Raw genomic sequence first — 19,250 nt, 5'->3', positions numbered from 1 at the left:
TTTATGTTTTAGTATTTATTTTATCCTTGGAATATTCATCCCCAAAATGTTGACATTCAAAGAGTATCAATACAATATTAGAGGAAATAAATAATATTGACGAAGAGTGTTCGGGAAATGATCATGAGATTTCTAATATTGAAAATGACAATGCGGAAAATTATTATGATTTGTTTGACACTGACTTCAACACCGATGGGAACAAAGAGAATATTTTGAACGTGCGTAAAGGACATAAAAGGAGATTTTTAGTTAGTTCCGAACGTGAAAATTAAGAAGAGGTAATCGGTACTGCTATGGACGAAACTGTTTGGAAGAGGGAAAAGAAGGGTCTAATACTGGAAGAGCACCGATTTATAATATTTATTCGGGAAACATCAGGCCCGACAGGGCGTAGTAAACGAAATATTACGAAAGGTAAAGTTAGGACGACATTTTCTCTGATTATTGGACATAACATAATCGAACATATTAGAGCATGACCGGAGACAGAGGCATTTCGAGTGTTAGGATCTACGTGGGATCTATCTGCTGCAAAGTTATATGCATTTATTGCACTCCTGTATGTATAAGGCGCATATGAGGCAAAAAATATAGACATCATTTCTATGGAACAAAAAATGAGGCCCGGCATTTCTCGCAAACAATATGAGCAGAAAGACTTTACAGAAATTATGAGGTTTATTCGATTTGATAACAGAAATCAACGAAGTCAACGCTTACCAACCGAGAAATTCGCTTTGATTTCTGAAATTTGGTGTAAATTTATTGAGAACAGTCAAAACTGTTATAAACCAGAACCATATATTACTATCGATGAACAGTTGTTTCCAACAAAAGCAAGGCGTAGATTCACTCAATACATGCCCTATAAACCGGACAAATTTGGTATCAAATTCTGGTTAGCATCCGATGTAAACAGCAAATATATAATAAACGGCTTTCCATATTTGGAAAAAACTAATGAGAGGAGAAAACCTTCAGTTCAGCTTAGGGAATTTGTCACTCTGAAATTAGTAGAACCGTATACAGGATGTGGAAGAAATATAACTATGGACAATTTTTTGACAAGCGTGTCGATAGCGACTTTACTATTAGAAAAGAAAACTACGGTGGTTGGAACAATTCGCGCCAATAGAAGGGAGCTACCAAAGTTGGCGAAACAGAAAAACGACAATATGACACGTTTCTCATCAATATTATATCGTTCAAATAATTGCAGTCTGACAATTTATAAGGCTAAACCCAACAAAAAAAATACTGATTCTTAGTTCAATACATAACTCCGTAGAAGTCAAAGAAAATGATGCCCGGATACCGGAGACAATTAGACTATGTAATAGCACGAAATTCGATGTTGATGTGACCGACCAAATGACCAGAAAATACACGGTAAATTCTAAATCTCGGAGATGGCCTTTACAGGCACTTTTCAATATCCTCGACTTAGCCCGGTTAACCACTTGCGCTACGATTTAATTTTCGGTTGCCGTGCCGCGCTCTACAATATAACATGCGGTATAACATCCGTACAACATACCCTATCGATTCTGAAATATTTCCAAGATATCGATGACGCTACGCGATGTCGTGCACTCTGGAACTGTAGCTCGAATAATGAACGATCCAACTGTTAGCCGACGTGCCGGACACGTCGATTTTGTTTCTGCGATAAATGCCTAACGACGTGGCATACATGTCGCTGGCAGTTTTGGAACAAAAGCATCTCGACGTACGTGGCACGTCTTTATAGCGCACGTGGTTAAATGCATAGGTTTTATATAAAGAAACCACGGGAGAAGAAATTGCGGGGCAAGCTTTTTTATTTCAATTGGGAGAAGAACTAGCCACGGAACATCAAATGGAGCAACAGCTAGATAAATAAGATCAAGTAACACCAAACACAAATATAAGTATAGGTTCACGTGAATGGAAAACATGCCAGATAAGATATTGCAATGATAATAAGACTAACAAAATCTGTCTAAAATGTAAAAAATACGTATGTAGAAAATGTGCAATCGAGAAGACTATTTGTAAACAGTGCGGTAAAAACGAATAAAATGTAAATTATTTACTTCTAAATAGAAGAAACAATATTTTCCACTAACAAATTGACTATTATCTTCATTCTATATTAAGAAATATAAGTTGTTTTAAAGACCGGTCATTTGACCGGTCGCGGTAGGAATAGATGTTACTGTGAATGACCGAAATTGGAGAATGTCGACTTTCACCGGTGAATGTCAACAGATACCAAATACGTCGGTGAAAGATCGAATATTTCATTACATTGTTGTACATTTGGACCCTCTCCAGTGTGTGTCAACATCACACACCGGTGAATGTCAACATTTACCGGTGTAAGTCAGAAATAAAGGTATTTAGCAAATATTTTGGACATACACGAAGCGGCTATGTGAATGTTGACATTCACCGGTCAAAGTCGACATTCTTCAGATTTCGGTGTTTCACTGTAACAGATATACATGAAGTATCTGTAGGTTTAGTATTAATTGACAAGGGGTATAATTCTACATTTCGTCAAATCGTCCAAACATATATACAAACATTGTTGCCGATCGGGATTCCGCATCAAACCAAATGGTAACCGAGAGTCACCTCTTGAGTGCAAAGGATTAAGGAACAACTCAGATCGCGGAAGCTTAAAATCTTTAACTGGCCAAAATGTACTTTCTCGCTCAGATCAATGAAACGCAACTTGTAATCGGCGGTGACTAGCGACGGTTGAATAATGTATGCATCGTCCTGCAAGTGTAGGACTCACGCCACTGCTAGACAGCTGCGGTCTAGGCGCCTTGCGGGTGTCGACACATGAATGCATATACTCGCAAGTTGGATGCCCCGCCTAGATTCGACAACGGTTGCTAAGAAAGCCCCAAAACGCGAGCGAGGAACCCGAAAGATGCTTTATGGGGACAACGATTTTGAACGTATTTGCAAAGGAATTGAATTCAATGAATATTCGTTTTAAAGATAAAATATTGTCATATATTCAAATGGGAGCGATTTTCGAAAAATCGGTTCTTTCCTAGTTAAAAGTGTTTACAAATTACGTTGCATTTTTATATTAAAATGACCACTTTTTGAAAATCACTCCCATGTAAACACACGTCTATTCTTTATCTGTAAGATTCCACGGAAGACGGCAAGAAATTTAATCGACGTGAAAAAATAAAATTTATTCACATCCTTTTTGGCGGTAACGCCATTTTGTATACGCGAGTAATAACACAAGTTGCCACGTTACGTTGCCGAGATATATATCCGTAGTAACCTCTGTTAGACTCCATCCTGAGAATTGTACGAAATGAAGTACTGCATATGTCATTGCAGTAGAATGATTATAAACGGATCGAAGTGAAACTCAAGAAATCCCTTGGATTCATGATTTTTAAAACTCTAATCGATCCATTTGCTATATTTAGTAGTAACATTTTTGCTCTACGGACACTTACAAAGTACATATTGCTCGCGAAACATCTGAGAATTTTATTCCACTCAATTATAAAACTTCTCGATGTTTTCTACATAAATCTATAATGATATGTGGTAATGTTTAATTACCACAGTTTTCTAAATAGTTGCTCCTACAACCTAAAAGTCTACACTTTTTATTCTAAGCTTTCAAAGGGCGTAAAATATCATAAATACGTGCTGGCAGAGCCATTTTGTATCTAGTCTGGGATGAATAAAAATTCTTTTTAATTAAAATTTCATGAATTTCAGAACTTTCAATAGGACCTCCATAACCACGCAATAAAGTTTCAAATGATTCGATGGACCCGATTCGAAGGAAAGTTTTATAAATATATTGATGCTTCTTATGCCGCATATCATCTTAAAGCGGGCCCATGATCGACTCGATCGATTCAAAAATACGTTCGCAATTGCTGTCCCCACGAAACACAGGCAAATTGTTGATATGGTGAACGCCCTTAACTCTTTGCGATTGTCAGTTGGGATTATGCCTCATAAAATATATGCCAGTCCAAATGCGCTACGACTGCAAAAAGTTACAATATTTAATCTTACGTAGTTACATAGAACTGTACTAATATCCGAATGATCTTGTTGGAACTTTTAGGCATTTCTTGATCTTATGAAATTATTTGTACACAAACTGTTGCATTATCATTGGCATAAAACATATTTTACGTTTTTGACTTTAACCCACCGGGAGTTGCTTTGGCCGATAAGTGTAACATAATACTCTATGGATGTTGAGATTCTCTACAAATTTGAAGTTGTATAAATTACTTAAACATGGACGTCACTTTGAAAAAATCATTGCTTGTGCACCTCTTTAGCGATACGTGTTGATAGATGGAGCGCAAATAAAATAAGCTACAAAGCGATCAATTTATGTACTTGATATAACTATTAAGGTGATGTGAAAGACGCCGAAGAATTTAATCAACGCCAGCAAAAATGAATTCTTTTAATTGAGATACTATCTGAAACAGGGTGCCATGTCGACACTTATATTTACGTTGACCGCTGTGTCGTTCTACATTGAGCATTCTACAAAATAATCATCCTACTAAAACGACATACTCCAAATGTCGTTTCAGGAGTATGATCATACAGAGGTCGAAGTCAAACTCAATCCTTTGAATTCATGGATCACGGCGCCATCTGTTGCATTTAACTGCTACTAAACTCTGACTTTACAAGCATGCGTTATCTACGGAACGTGTATTCTCTTGCAATCGTTTATAAAGCTTTCTTTCATATCTTCCCATCTGACTGTATGATATTCAACAACAATAGCACTCTAAAGTGTAACATTCGACAACAATAGTATTCCATAGTTAGGTCCTGAAAGTCTTCATTTTCAATTCTGAGCCATGAAAAAGCGTAAAATATTCACAAAATGCATGGATGACGTCATGTTGATTCTAGTCCATGATAAATTAAACTTTGTTATAAAAAATGAAATTCCATGCATGTCAGGACCTTCTTTAAGACTACCATATTCACGTGGTAAGATTTCAAATAATTCAGTACACCCAGTTCGGGGTAATGTTTGATAAACGATTTTACCCCTCAGATGCCACTTTCACATCACCTTAAGATCAAATAGTGGTTGAAGTAAACGCATTCTTGAATTGAATTAAGAAAGAAGGACCTACGTATAATTAGTGTGTGTACTCTGGACGCAGCAGGTGAGACATGGCTCGCTAACTCGTCAAAACAGCCACCGGTCGTCCTTCAAAATACACCGTAGACACCGCTCGGTGAGTTGGTCACCCCTCCTCCTTCTGCTACTTCTTATGTTCAATTGCCTGTATGTTTTTCAATCGATTTCATTCCATTAGGTTGAATTCGCAGTTACCTCTTTAGCTTGAGTATCTCGTAATGTTTTGTTGCTATGTTTGTTTTTTCCTTGTGCGGAGATAACTTTTTCCGTTTAATTGCGTAAATCAAGCACGCAGTTGAATTGAATTGTAGTAATTGGGCATGTAATTTGAGCACTAAATTTAACTAATTGAGGTTGATTCGTAGACACTGATTTTGTCAGTTCCAGTGTACCAAAGCACTCTCTTCGTTATGACCAATGAAGGCTTCTTTGTTTTCCGTATTTTGATCTGTCAATAACTCGACCACTTTGATTTTACTTCCATAATATGGCAAAACGCACGTAGGAATGCGTACCAAGATGAATTTATTGACAAAACATGCAATGAAATATGAATCACGCTTTTAGAAATACATAAATATTAGTATAATAAAATAATAAAATTGACACCCACTAAATACAAAATAGTAGAATGCACGTTATATTCATGTTGCGAGTATATAGTATAGTAAATAAATGTTTACCAGCGAATCAGGTTTTCAATGCGTTGGTATAATGCTAGTCGAGAAGAAGCGTGTACTTTAACATAATATTTTTACGTTAATTGAAATTATAATAAACGATTATAAGTAATTTTTTTATATTAGGATTGTAACGTTTGTAAGACATTTGCGAATTCAGTTTAAGGTGACGTGAAATTCGGCGAGAAATGTAATCAACGTCGGTAAAAAAGTTTCTCTGACTGATATGCCAACTGAAACAGTTAACCAACATTTGTATTCATGTTAACAGCTATGTATTACACAGAGTATTGTACGGAATGACATACTCTACATGTCATAATCTACTGTAGAGTGACAACCTGTAACATTTGTCGGACTCAATGCGAACTGAATTTGCTCTCTAGAATCTAGTGCAGTATGCGGGTTACCTTTATCTCATCATGGAAGTTTATAAGACTCTTCTTTTGCCTTTATCAGGGGAAAATGCACGTTTTTCGATTAATAGAGTGAAGTATATTGTTGTGCGGCGATCATGAAACTTCTTTTTTCCACATCTTAGTTTTCAAGAACTATATAAGATATCCCAGAACTCGTAGTAACCCTGAAACTGATAGGAAATGGCGATGTTTGAAGTATTTTTTCTTAAAGTGATTATCGACCGAGTTATTAGTTGCTAAAGTTGCAGCCCTTACGTTAGTTCTTACTTAATTTGATCTTCTTATTCTCAGTCGGCAATCAGTTGAAATAAAAATAAATATAATTTCAATAATAAAATACAAATAATTAAAATTTTGCATGTAACTACTAGTTATGGTATTTATTAAGGAAATAAATAAATTAATGAAAGCAACATTAAATTAAATCAAGTCAATTAACTGATTTAACCTTTTCGGTAAGGCGGGGTTCTCTGCGGAATCCCTCCCATAGAACGGGAAGCCGTGACAAAAGTGTAACCACTATTGCGGGATTCAGTTCGTATGAAGTTGGCGTTTTGTGGCCGGGGACTATAGTCACCCGTCTTAGCGAAAGGGTTAACGGCGTTCACCACCAAAGTGGGGACGATGACTTCCACCGCTAGATGGCATTAGCATCGAATTCGGTGGGAGGTAACCAAAGCGTACTTTCTCGCTCGGATGAGGGAGACGCGGCGCATAATGGGCGGTGTTTAGCAACGGGCGAAAAATGTGTACGTATCTTGCACGTATAGGACTCACACAACGGCTAGACGCCTCTGGACTAGGCGCCGAAACGTGTGTGACCTCCGGCCGCACGCACACGCCAGTTGGACGCTCCGCCTAGAGTCTGCCGACTCTAGGCAACGATTGCTAAGGAATGCCCAAATTCCTCGCGAGAAACTCGAAAATCCTGAAAAAAGTGCTCCACGGGGACAACGATTTTGAGCGTATTTCTCAACCGATTGAGCTCAACGAGTGCTCGTTTTAAAGATAAAATGTTGACGTGTGTTTATATGGAAGCGATTTTCGATCAAGCACCTCCTTCCTAGGTAAAAGGGCATTGAAATTATATCGTTGCACTTTTTTATATGAAAATGACCACTTATCAAAAATCGCTCCCATATAAACACAGGTCAACATTTCATCTTCGATATGAGCACTCGTTAAGCTGGATCGGTTTAGAAATATGTTCGGAATCGTTGTCCCCGTGAGACCCTGCAAAATCGCTGGAGTGGTGAGCGCCCTTAATGCCACTGAGTAAACGAAATATTGATTTAATTCATTAGTAATTCATTAATTATTAATGAAACAGTTTGAGAATGATTGAAGTTTCATTGTTTACATTATTTGTAATTAATGTTAAATGTTTCACTTAATTACTATTTATTTAAACAATTATTAATTTGATCAGAGAATAATTTAAAAATTAATAAATGAAATGCATAAAATATCTATATGATAATAAATTGTGAATGTTTTTATTGTATATTAATGAGTTTAATAATTTGTAATTAATTAAATAATAAACTGATGTAGCATTATCGGAAAGACAGTGGGACTGAAAGGGAAAGAGATGAAGGAAAAGATGATGGATCAACAATTTTTCTATTGTTTTTGTTTTAAAAAATAAAGTGTATGTGCACATTAAAGTTTCCTCTTCGTGTGTACTGGTTCTGAAAACTATGTATTGTTATTTGGTGTCTATAAACAGGACCTCTTATCGAGGTTAATAAATAATATGCAAATTAAACAATTAATGTTAATTACAAATAAATTAAGTATTAAAGCTTTAATAATTCTCAAATTGTTTCATTAATTTGTTAATTTCCATAATAAATACTGTAAGTAGTATAACGAGCAATTGGTTATTTATTCATGTTTTATTATTTAAATTATAATTATTGTTGTAATGTTATTTTCTTACTCTGTCTTTCTTTACTAATTCTCTTAACAAGTCGGGAAACGAAATAAACGAATATACGATAGGGCTAGCGAAATACAGATGCTCACTTAAATTAGAATATTTCGAATCAGAAAATATAAGTCTCTCTAAATTTGACTGGCCTCAATCCAGGGGATTCACTGCACTCGATGCGGTCGAGAAGGTTGTGTATCCCGTCGCAGGAGGATGAAAGGGTGGTCACGTATGGGCAGCAACGAACGTTCTTCTCTTATGCTCCATCCTGGAACCCTTGGACGGCTCAGTCCTTCCTAACGATGCGCACCGGACGAAGGTTGTCGGTAGAGAGAGCGAACGCTGGCCTTCCGATACCACCGAAATCGTAGCACCGGAGAGATTACTCGGACAACCCGGTAGAGGCCTCACAGATCGATCACATGCGAATATTCAAACATGAAAATTACGCTACATTGTTATCAATTATCAACTGAAAATAAAAATATTAAATTACATAAGAACTCTAACGTTAGGAACCGCACGGTCTAAAAGTCCTGGACCCCCGAGTGACCCTGTCAAGTTTGAATCGCACGTCTGGAAATAGTTAACTTTAGCAATTAATAAATCAGTCAATAATCACTTTAGGGAAAAATGGTAAAGAAATTTCCAACTCCAAACATCGCCAACACTCACTAGTTTTAAGGATGATTCCGAGTTCTGAGACACCCTATATACTGTTCTAAATGAAAGAGCACGATGCTATTTTGGTTCCGGTCTAGACTAAGTAAAACAATGTTTCAATCGAATACTCGAGTTGAAATTTTTGGTCCGATAAAATCGCCGTACTGACGCGCTCCAGACGTACCGCGGACGCGTACATTGTAAATCCGGAACGAGGACGAAACGGATCCGCAACAGGCCAGATTTGAAATTTACGCAAGCCTGCAGCGAGTCCAGAGGAGATCCGTTTAGTAATCTATCGGGGCCGCTTCACGTTCGTAGCAAGTCAATTTTCAGTCCACGGTAGGTCCTACGAAGCTCGACGCATGTCCACAACGGATTCGCAATAGATCCACAATAGGTTCTAATGCCTTATAAAAACATCTCCATGTAAAAAAACCTCGCTAAGTACATGGTCATTGCGAATCCCCATTTTGAAAAGAAAAAGTATTTTGATTCAGGTTATGCTTCTACTTACAAAAAATACTACAATCAAAGCACAAAGTCAAGTACATACGACGGGAAGTATCTGCTTCTTATATAATCTGGCATTAGTTTATCATTCTTTTTTTCATTTACGAACTTTAATGTCTTCATTAGTTTTATGTTATTAGTGCAAATTACATTTAAGTTAAATAATCGTCATTTTTCATTATGTACAATGATAAGTGATTTCTTATCGAGTACTACTTGGCGGGTTCGTGTTTTACATAAAACAAAATTATTTTTATATATTTAACATTTGACTATGGATAAGGTCCTCTTGACTGAAATCGTTGTAAATGGATAGCACGTCGATAAATTAATTGTGCAGAACACGCGCAACTATACAGGCTATAAGGCTGTGTTAGGATTTTGTGGACTAATAACATGCGATCAATTTCATGACCTTCGCGGTCTGCCCAATGTCAGTGTTGTGCAATTTTTTTGCACGAACCTGCCAACATCCAGCTCGATAAGAAATCACTTAACGTTACACATAATAAAAAATGACCATTATTAAACTTAAATATGGTTTGCAGTAATAACATGAAACTAGTGAAGGTATTAAAGTTCATAAATGAAAAAAGAATTATAAGCTAATACCACATTATATAAGAAGTAGATACTTCCCGACGTATGCACTTGGTTTTGTACTTTGATTTTAGAATTTTTTGTAGGTAGAAGCATAATGTGAATCTAAATACTTTTTTTTTTTTTCCAAAATTGGGATTCGCAACGACCGCCTACTTGGCGAGGTCTTTTTACACGGAGGTGTTTTTATAGGGGATTTCAAAAGTTTTTGTTTTTCTATAAAACATATCGTTTTTCATATGCCACTGATAAGGCTAGCAGATGTCCAAGGTTGATATAATGCTCCCCTCGTGATTAGTTCCGATGTACGCTCACATTAAAAAAAATATTTGTGTGCTGAAAATGGTGAAAACAATATGTATTTAATACTTCGTTAAGAAAATGTCATATAATGAGATAGAAAATACAATTTAAGCTCTCACTTTCCGGGGTAGGTTTTACTTGAATTAAGAGAATCCCTTTTTTAAGTATTCAACAAACAGTTATTTGTGAAATTGTTATAAAATGTTGAACTGAATACTCATGCTATACGTACTTAAAAGTCTAATTCTAATCAGAAATGAATAGTCGATCGATGTTGATTCAATGTCAGTCATGTATCGACTGTACATTATTGACAGAGTTACCTTGTAAACTTATGGTTTTCAATTTGATAACATATTTATCGATGCCTTCAGATTTCAGCCCAAAGATTCGACATCGCACCTGAAGCAGTACCTAGTAGTAAAGTATCCAATCGCAAAGTGTTTAATCCTTATTAATGTTAGCTGACCTTGTAGAATAAAATAGAAAAGAGATTCAATAGGTTCGTGGTTTTTAAGTGAATGAGCTTTAATTTTTTCTCATGATGAAATACATATGTAAAAATACATATTCTGTTGACATTGGTTAGAAGGCTTATAAATTGGAATCGAATGACCCCACTGGTATAGAAATTTTTATATCCGGTATGGAACATTATATCCAGTATATTACTTTGCTCTTGTTCCAGCTACCAAAATTAAAACAACATACAGGAACACCACACGATTGTCAGCTTATACATGCTTATATAGCCTTAGAGTGAATTCAGAGTGTTCTATTATTTAAGGGGTGTTTATAAAACTTCACCTTGAAATAACATGTAATTTCTGTTAAGTATTAATAGCACTTTGCTTCTATTTTGAAAGTATTTTAACAGTAATTTAATTAGATCTTAGTATTAACAAACATTATATATAAATTCAGGTTTCTAATATTACACTGGTTCACTCTTTAATCACCGCAGGCACGTATTGAACACTCAACGCCCTCTAATGTCTCCTGTCCCTGAATGTGTTGTCGAACGCATGATGTTCCTACACATTGCATTAATTTTGAAAACTGTAAGAAGCACAATGTAATGCACTACATTGTATGGCGGATACAGAAGTTACTGGATGAGCTAAATCGATCGTTTAAAGGCTACAAGTCTTCTGAACAATATCAACAGAAAATCTTACATAATTTTTAATGATATACGTAATTAATAGACAAAAGCCTCGAACGTGTTTAATCATTTGTATACATTTCATTCCACTAATTTAGTAAACATTGAAATCATTTTCCTTGGAAACCCTGCCACCAGTTGCCCCTCAACGTTCGGTATTAAATCTATGGACTTAAGTATACAGGCATTCGTAAATGTGAAAATAAATTCAATTTAAAATAACTATTTTGTCATTATTGCCAATACAAACTTACGGCTTGAACATTGAAGTTAACATTTTATCAAAACAACCTAATTGATCATAATTAACATTTCGTCAAATAGTTAAACAGCATTCTTAATTTTCTCTTTCGTGAAATATTTCACCTGAAAAGTGACAGATTAGATCTTAACCTCTATCTCTTTAGATTATTACAATATTATGGTATCGTCATAACATTAATTTAATGAATATAATACGAATTGTTGTTCCTACCCTATTGTCAGAACGATACTATTTTTTAAAATATTTATTTCTGGCCGCAACGCACTAGAAACAATCTTGAATTCACCAATAAGTCATTTCGGACGTCTAAACCTATTATTTGTATATTATGACCCATATGACGATGACACAAGCTATACCAGCTGATGAAATCGTTTGAAAACTGTTTGAAACGAGGAGGTGTCGCCATCCGCCGTGAAAGAAGTGAAAACGAAAGTCATACCGGTGCCACTACGTCCGTAACCTCGGATCACCGTACCGACAGTCCGCCGACAAACTTGGCCCCTATTTTACGAATTTCGGATTGGGTAGCGGACTCGCTTTCCTTGTCCTCTAAGGGCACCAGTTGTTTTACTGCCCGACGCGGTCTTTCTCTCTATCTTCTTGTCCGATCGGCTAGCTCTCTGCTAGTCGGAGAGGGGTGGCTTGTGGCCACTACGGACGCTGAAAAGGGCAAGGTACAGTACAAAAAGAAAACCCCGTCTTTCGGACGATGTGCGAATTTGAACAAAAATAGAATAATTAAACTACAGCCCGAAATTACATAAGCGAGACCCTAGCTCGCTCGTGTATCTCCCTCGCTCGAGAGCCCTTAAGCCCTTCACGAGGCGGCGCGAATATTTTAACGCGGGGGCCCTGTAAAGACCCAAATAGTCCCCGAAATACGCGACTCACCACCCCGGCTTTGCCTTCGGTCGCGCAGTCTCCCTCCGGCGCCCGGTCCCAGACGTCTGGCGTGTGGACGGCCTCGGGGTGGACTCCGCCACCGTCCCTGCTGACCTCTGGCGCGCACACGCACAGCCCATCACGTATCACGAAACCAACCCGAAACTACTCATGAGACCAAAATAGGTCTTTTTCCACAAATTCGGAATCTAATTCGAACGCTATAAGGTTGGCCGAAACACGAGTGCGGGCTCGACGTAAACTAAAGGGGTCGGATCGCGAAGAGACATTGCCGAGATCCTCACGACCTCCCTCGTTACCGCGCCCGCTTCCTTTTAGGCCTTGCGGGATCACGGAGTCTCGCAGAAGTTCAGTAGAGGGACCTCGGATTAGCTTCCGGGGTGATAGCTCCTCGCGAGGCCCCCTTATCGACCGGGGGCCCTACTCCAGCTGCTCAACGGAGCCCCGGCGCCAGGGCGGGACTGCCATCCGCCCTGATCCCATGGTGCTACCGGTGCTTCGGGTCATCCTCTTCGCGTTCACGAGCCCTAACCTCGGGGACGCACCGCGGTCGACCTGATCGATTCCCAGACGTCCTTAAGGGTCCGGAAAGGTTCGCGTTCCTCAACATGGCGGCCTGAGGGAGGGCATCTTTCCGAAACGGTGCTTCGCTAGGTGCAGACACCTGCCTCAAGCCCTTTTAGACCGCGGTCCCGCGGTCTCCCCCCGTACCTCGGAGGTCATCGGCCCAGAAAAGGCATCGCTTAGGACCATGGAGGAGACCCCACGATCCACTACGTTATAAAGTATACACCCAGTGTCAGAAACGTACGTTCAATTCATCAAAATTATTCAGTTAATAACTTTTTAACAAACAACGAGCTGCAACTAAAACCTTGTAGAGGTCACTCAGGAGGGTGACCTTGGGAACATATGTTAAAGTCAAGGTTATCTGAGATGGGTCCCCTAAACTCCATATTTACCGATCATTTGTTTGACTATGTACATCTAAACAAGAGAAATAAAAAATTTAATACAATCTTTATTCTTATGCAATAATATAATATTGTTTTTGTATTCATGCTAGTAACGTATCAAATTAAAAGTATAGAAATAAAAATGAAATATTGAAGTGTAATATCTATGTTAACACAGTAGCAAACGGAATTGATTTCATCAATCGAACGAAACTACATATCGCATATCGAAGGGAGTATAGAATAAAAGAAGAGCGTTAAATTTCAATACTTACATGTATTACAGTACAAACTACTAAACATATTTTAAAGTGTTGTAACAAAACTTATCAGTACTTCAATACACTAATAACATTAAGTGTCATGGCATAGGAACATTAATTAATTAATACAGTTAAGTTATTTGATTTGAAACTGTTCTTCGTAACATTTGTTATGTACAGTAAGAAATTAGGTCATTGCTTCATAGTATCTTACAAATGTTGTATAAAAGAATCTTTAATTCAAGTCGGTAGCGTGGATTATTATTATTATTATTATTATTGTTTATTATTGTTTATTATTATTGTTGTTATTATTGTTATTATACTTTTGCAATAAACATTGCAAACAAACTTTGTTACGTTTTGCATACGGAGCTAATGATATCGTTACGTCTCGGTTGGGAGACGAATTCAGAGCAAGTTTTGAATTTAATCATAAACGTATATTTGTATAATTTCACAAGTATGAAGGTCGAATTATCCAGTATTCGCCCTGCGCAAACGTTTCTACTTTTGGTGATTGGATTGAGTGGGAGTGATGGATTCAGTAAATTACAATAAATCCGAACAATTGAGGTTTTCGCTTGTGGATGTTTATATGATCTTCGTTGTTGCATGTGTATGTATATGTGAATGTTGATCACGAAAGATAACTTAATTCAAAGCGAGTCGAGGGTAAGCAGGTGTCGATGGCCCAGTGTTCCCCTCCTGAGATGGCAGTTGATCTCCTGGATGCTGGGTCGTCTCAGATTCCAGATTCTGTATTCCACTCGTGTTTTCACCAAACAGCCGATTTTTATTGACTATGCCTAACTTTAAATTTGACTTTAAATTAGATTTTGAATTAGACCGATGGATTAACATACCGATCGACAAACGGACTAATAGACTAACCGACTGCCAGCAACTTAACTACGACCGTGCAACTGCTGATTTTGACTTTGACCAATGAAATAACCGAGTGGCAGAAACTGGCAATTGAGACTAAATAGGGTTTTGGGTTGGTTTAAGGTGAAGTGAAACCCCCTTCAAATCAGTCAATTCGAATACAACACTTTTTTTAAAGGGTATTAGATCAAACTGTTCGAAACTTTGACACATCACTCCTGATCATCTAAGAATTGTCCTGATAGGTTCAAAATTTGGGTTTTTGGAAAAAATTATTTAACTTAGCCGAGACCAGAACCAATATGGCGTCGAGCTCTCATATTTCGATCAATATACAATTACCAAAGGCTCTGATATGAGAAACGAAAGGGTCAGGACAATTTTACGACAATTTAGAACACTGGTAGTCGATAAACTCGCTTTTCAACGGGATAAAGGCAAAAAAAGTGTTGTATGCGCTTCTGTGCTAAAACGATGGGAATACGAGGTCTCGGAATGAAAATTTAATTGACCTGGAAATCACAGATGGCGCAGAGGGTCCCTCTGCAGTCAATTAGGGCCCCAGAAAGCATGAATTCAGAGGATTTCTGGAGTTTTACTTCGATTTCTTGATATTTATTGTACAAAAACGACAGGTGGGGTATGCCATTTGGTAAAATATCCAATATAATTCGACACAGCTGTCAATATAAAAATGAACGTTGGCAACGTAGGCATTTAGAAAGATCTTCTTTATCGACGTCGATCAAGTTCCTCGACGTGTTTCACTTCACCTTAAGTAGTAGAAATTCCTCGCGTTTGAGATCCAAAACATCAGTAGGGTAGGTTCAAAGGTTCCACTGGAGAAAGGGTCCCTTACTAATTGGTTTTCCATTGTTTTTGGTAAATTCTTGTTGTCATTAGTTGGTTGTAAATCCCGCCGAGATGTGTACCCTGCACGTGTGCAGAGGTGTGCAGAGGAGCCTAGGAATAAGAACACTGTATCGTGTTCTTATTCCTAAGCTCTGCATATTTAAATTCTTGTAACACGGATTCAGGGTTCCTGAACTAGGTGTTTTACAATTAATATTAGTACTACGACTCAAAGAACCTAGTTAGAGGACCCCGCGGCTTTGAGTATTTAACTAAATTCGTAAAGTTTCTAAAAAAAATCGGAAATCGCGGTGTTTAATTGAAAGGGTTAAACAAAGTTTACACGTATCACTTGGTACACCGTCGTAAGTGTTACACATACCAAATGTTCAGTGTAAACTAAGTTATAGCCTGGAGACCTAAATAGCTTCTGCTCCGTGGTCACAACATTTCGGTAGATAACTTATAAGATACAGGTTAGCTGTCACCAAAGCTCTGAAAATGTCTTCTTATTGGTAAACAAAACTGGGTACGTAAATGTTTAAATTAATCTAAATTGACATTAAATTTCAAGTTTAATTTTGAAATATGAAAATATGATCAACGATTACTGCCGCCAAATAAAATGTTGTTTAAAAATTGAGTTTTTCATTTTTGTTATTTGATCAGATTTAGATTTGTTTTATTTGGTTAAGTAAGAATAGAAATCTGTAGATTTTCATAGACACACGATTTTAAGTGATATCAGTTTTGGAATAGATGTACTTGTATTATGTGGAACAACATGTACGATAATTTGGCAATACTGGTTTGAGTATTTAATAAAATGAAAGTACTAACATATTTGTCAAAAATAGTCGATTTCCATTTCTTATTAAAAAGACACGGTTTGAATTATGTTTGCAGTTCAAGAAAGAAACAAGAATGTATTTGGCGGCGTTTTTAATGTTTTTTGAGGGGATTCTATATTCAGGCAATTGGTACGTCGGCGTGTTAGAGAACCAGATTAAGAAAATAAGTGTTAGAGAACCAGATTACCCTGCGATCGTGTGCCGAGCGGAAATTAGCTGCCCGCGCGATTGATTAGGCCGAATCAGCGGTTCTCAAGATATTGCAACATACACCCTTATTATGGGAATAAACAACCCCTTAAGTAGTAAAATGTACAATTGAATGTTTTTAAATAATTAATTCCGTTTTTAGTCGACAATCCTATTAAATTCATTTAAAAAGTAGTAATATATGTAATTTTATAATAATCCTCAAAATACACTTTCGGTGTACAAAACGTTAACCATATACATTTATCATTACTCACTTAATTGAAAAAATAGTTTACATTACTTCCTTCCCATGGACGACTTAAATCAACTATTTTTCCTAAATATAGTAGAACATTCATTTTATTGAAACCCCAGCTATAACTTTGTTACCGAATGACACACTACATGTTGTTTCATATATGTTGCAGGTATAAGATTTTCTACTTCCTCAAACCAAAGAAAAATATTAATAACTATATCGAACCAAATGCAAAAATTAGAGATTAAATTTGAAAACAATATTTTATTTGGCAAGCATGAAAATGATCATATGATATGAGTTGCGATGGATAACCCTTATGGGGTTCACCTTTGGCGGTTTATGTTTCTGGGCCGCTTATCGCAAAAGAGGGAGGCTGCTCCAATTCCATTAATTGTCGGGTACCTCGTACCTTACTCTCGCACATTATACCGGTTCATTTACTCAATTATTTTAATATCCGAATTACACAAAATATTCGGCGGTGGCCCTGTACCTCAAGATACCGAATTTCCCTCCACGACCGAAGCGTTCCTTCCCTAAGTGGATCTCTGCTTTCCCCACGAAAGTGGTCCCAGAAGACGAAAGCGAAGGGCTGACAGGTTGCTCTTCCAAAGCCCGTCACCGAACGGACCTTAAGGTGAAGTGAAACACGTCGAGGAAGTTCATCGACGTTGGTAAAAAAGATTTTTCTATATATCTACATTGCCGACCTTCGTTTTTATATTGACAGCCGTGTCGAATTGTATTGGGTACTGTGCTAAATCTATCGTTTTCGTACAATAATTATGAAGAAATCGGAGTAAAACTCCAGAACTCTTCTAGAATCATGGTTTCTCTCGGACAGAGGGCACTCTGCGCCATCTGTAATTTTCATGTCATCTACATTTTCACTCCGAGACCTTGTATTATCATCGTTTCAGCATAGCAGCGCATAAGACACTTTTTTTACCTTTATCCCATTCAAATCTGAGTTTTTCGCTTACCAGAGTGTTCTAAATTGTCGTACAATTGTCCTGACACTTTCGTTTCTCGTATAGAACCTTCAATAACTGTATCTCGATCGAAATGTGTAAGCTCGACACCATGTTGGTTCTGGTCTAGGATAAGTCAAAAAAGTTATTTTCGAAAATCCTAATTTCGAAAGTGTCATGACAATTCCTAGGGGCACATGAGTCACGTGTCAAAGTTTCAGACGGGTCTATCCAATACCCTTAAAAAAAGTGTCTTATTCTGATCGATTGATTTGAGGAGGGTTTTACTTCACCGTAATTTCCTCCAAACCCAAAATTCAATTTCCCGGCTCTCGGATCTTCGGGTGCGAGGGGTCAGCTAGCTCTGTTATTCAGCCACCCCGAGTGGCAACGGAGAGGAACGTGGTAACGCCAATGTTAATCCTATTAAGGTCGGAAAGAGCCGTTCCTTCCTGCCTTTCTGCGTTAGGATTGTCGCGACTAGGAAAAGGTTCAAGAGAAAAATGTAAGAAAATTTAAGCTCACCAATTTACTGTTTCATTCAAGTAACAGAAATTGTTTCGAATTTGAAATCAGTCTTGGATCACAGGAGGCAATCATGGTTCACAGTCCAATGATAACAATTATTTACAAAAAATTTTCTGGTTAATATCTTCCCGACGGATTCGGGTGAATGAGCGCTCGCTGAGGCGCGAAAAGGATTCGTAAAACGCTAGGTTTAAAGTCACTAAATAATTTATGGAAATAATATAAGGAATATTTGGCAGCCGAAAGTTATGACATCCTGAACATTAATATATCACATACTCGGAACAATATTCAGTTAAATACAATCGAAAAGTTTTGAACAAAAGAATCATTAAAATGAATAGACCGATGAACGTTACGAAACTCAGAATATTAATAATATTTCAAATAATCACTGGATTAACCCCGGTGAATTAGAAGAAGATACTCTGAAAATTAAAGTTTCGTTTGCGACGCACGACTCAAAATAGCAGGACATTGTACTGAATCTACTCCCGCTGACCGGAATCGAACTTACGTAATTTAATCAGTTAAAGCTTTAGAAACATTCCTCTCTGGGAAAAAGGGACTCCACGGAGAAATTCGCTAGTCAAATTGCCAAGAATTTACGGGATTCAGTTTTAGTCCGAGACCCAACTAATTAATTTTGGAACACTCAAGTAGGTCTTTGACTTCGCAAACGGCACCTTATACAATTTGGCCCAGAAAGAAATACCCAACAAAAAAGACCTTTGGTGTAAAAAAAAAGACGCATTCATAACCTAGTGTTGTTTCACCTTCAAAAAACTACGAACATTCCTAGAAATAATTAGCTGTCATTGCCCCCTCTATTCGAAAAAACTATAACACATCTTCAGAAGTTACAATAGTAATAAT

At 37.3% G+C, this 19,250-nt stretch overlaps 1 protein-coding gene across 5 annotated transcripts in view; it reads left to right on the top strand.

Moving 5' to 3' along the window:
• The window catches only part of LOC105697780, a 232,841-nt gene that overhangs the window by 162,271 nt on the left and 51,320 nt on the right, over positions 1-19,250 (top strand). For 4 of the 5 annotated variants that reach the window (XM_023431828.1, XM_023431829.1, XM_023431827.1 and 1 more), the window contains one exon: positions 5,190-5,261. The exons of the other annotated variant lie outside the window; for it this stretch is intronic. In XM_023431828.1, the coding sequence (XP_023287596.1) occupies positions 5,190-5,261 (72 nt within the window). The remainder of the gene's footprint in view (positions 1-5,189; positions 5,262-19,250) is intronic. 5 annotated transcript variants of the gene reach the window in all.

This window comes from Orussus abietinus, unplaced genomic scaffold, assembly GCF_000612105.2.
Source record: "Orussus abietinus isolate OABI.00-Male unplaced genomic scaffold, Oabi_2.0 scaffold126, whole genome shotgun sequence".
NCBI classification, from domain to species: Eukaryota; Metazoa; Arthropoda; class Insecta; order Hymenoptera; family Orussidae; genus Orussus; species Orussus abietinus.
Note: the sequence above shows the minus strand (reverse complement) of the source record. Positions and strands in the feature narration are given on the sequence as shown.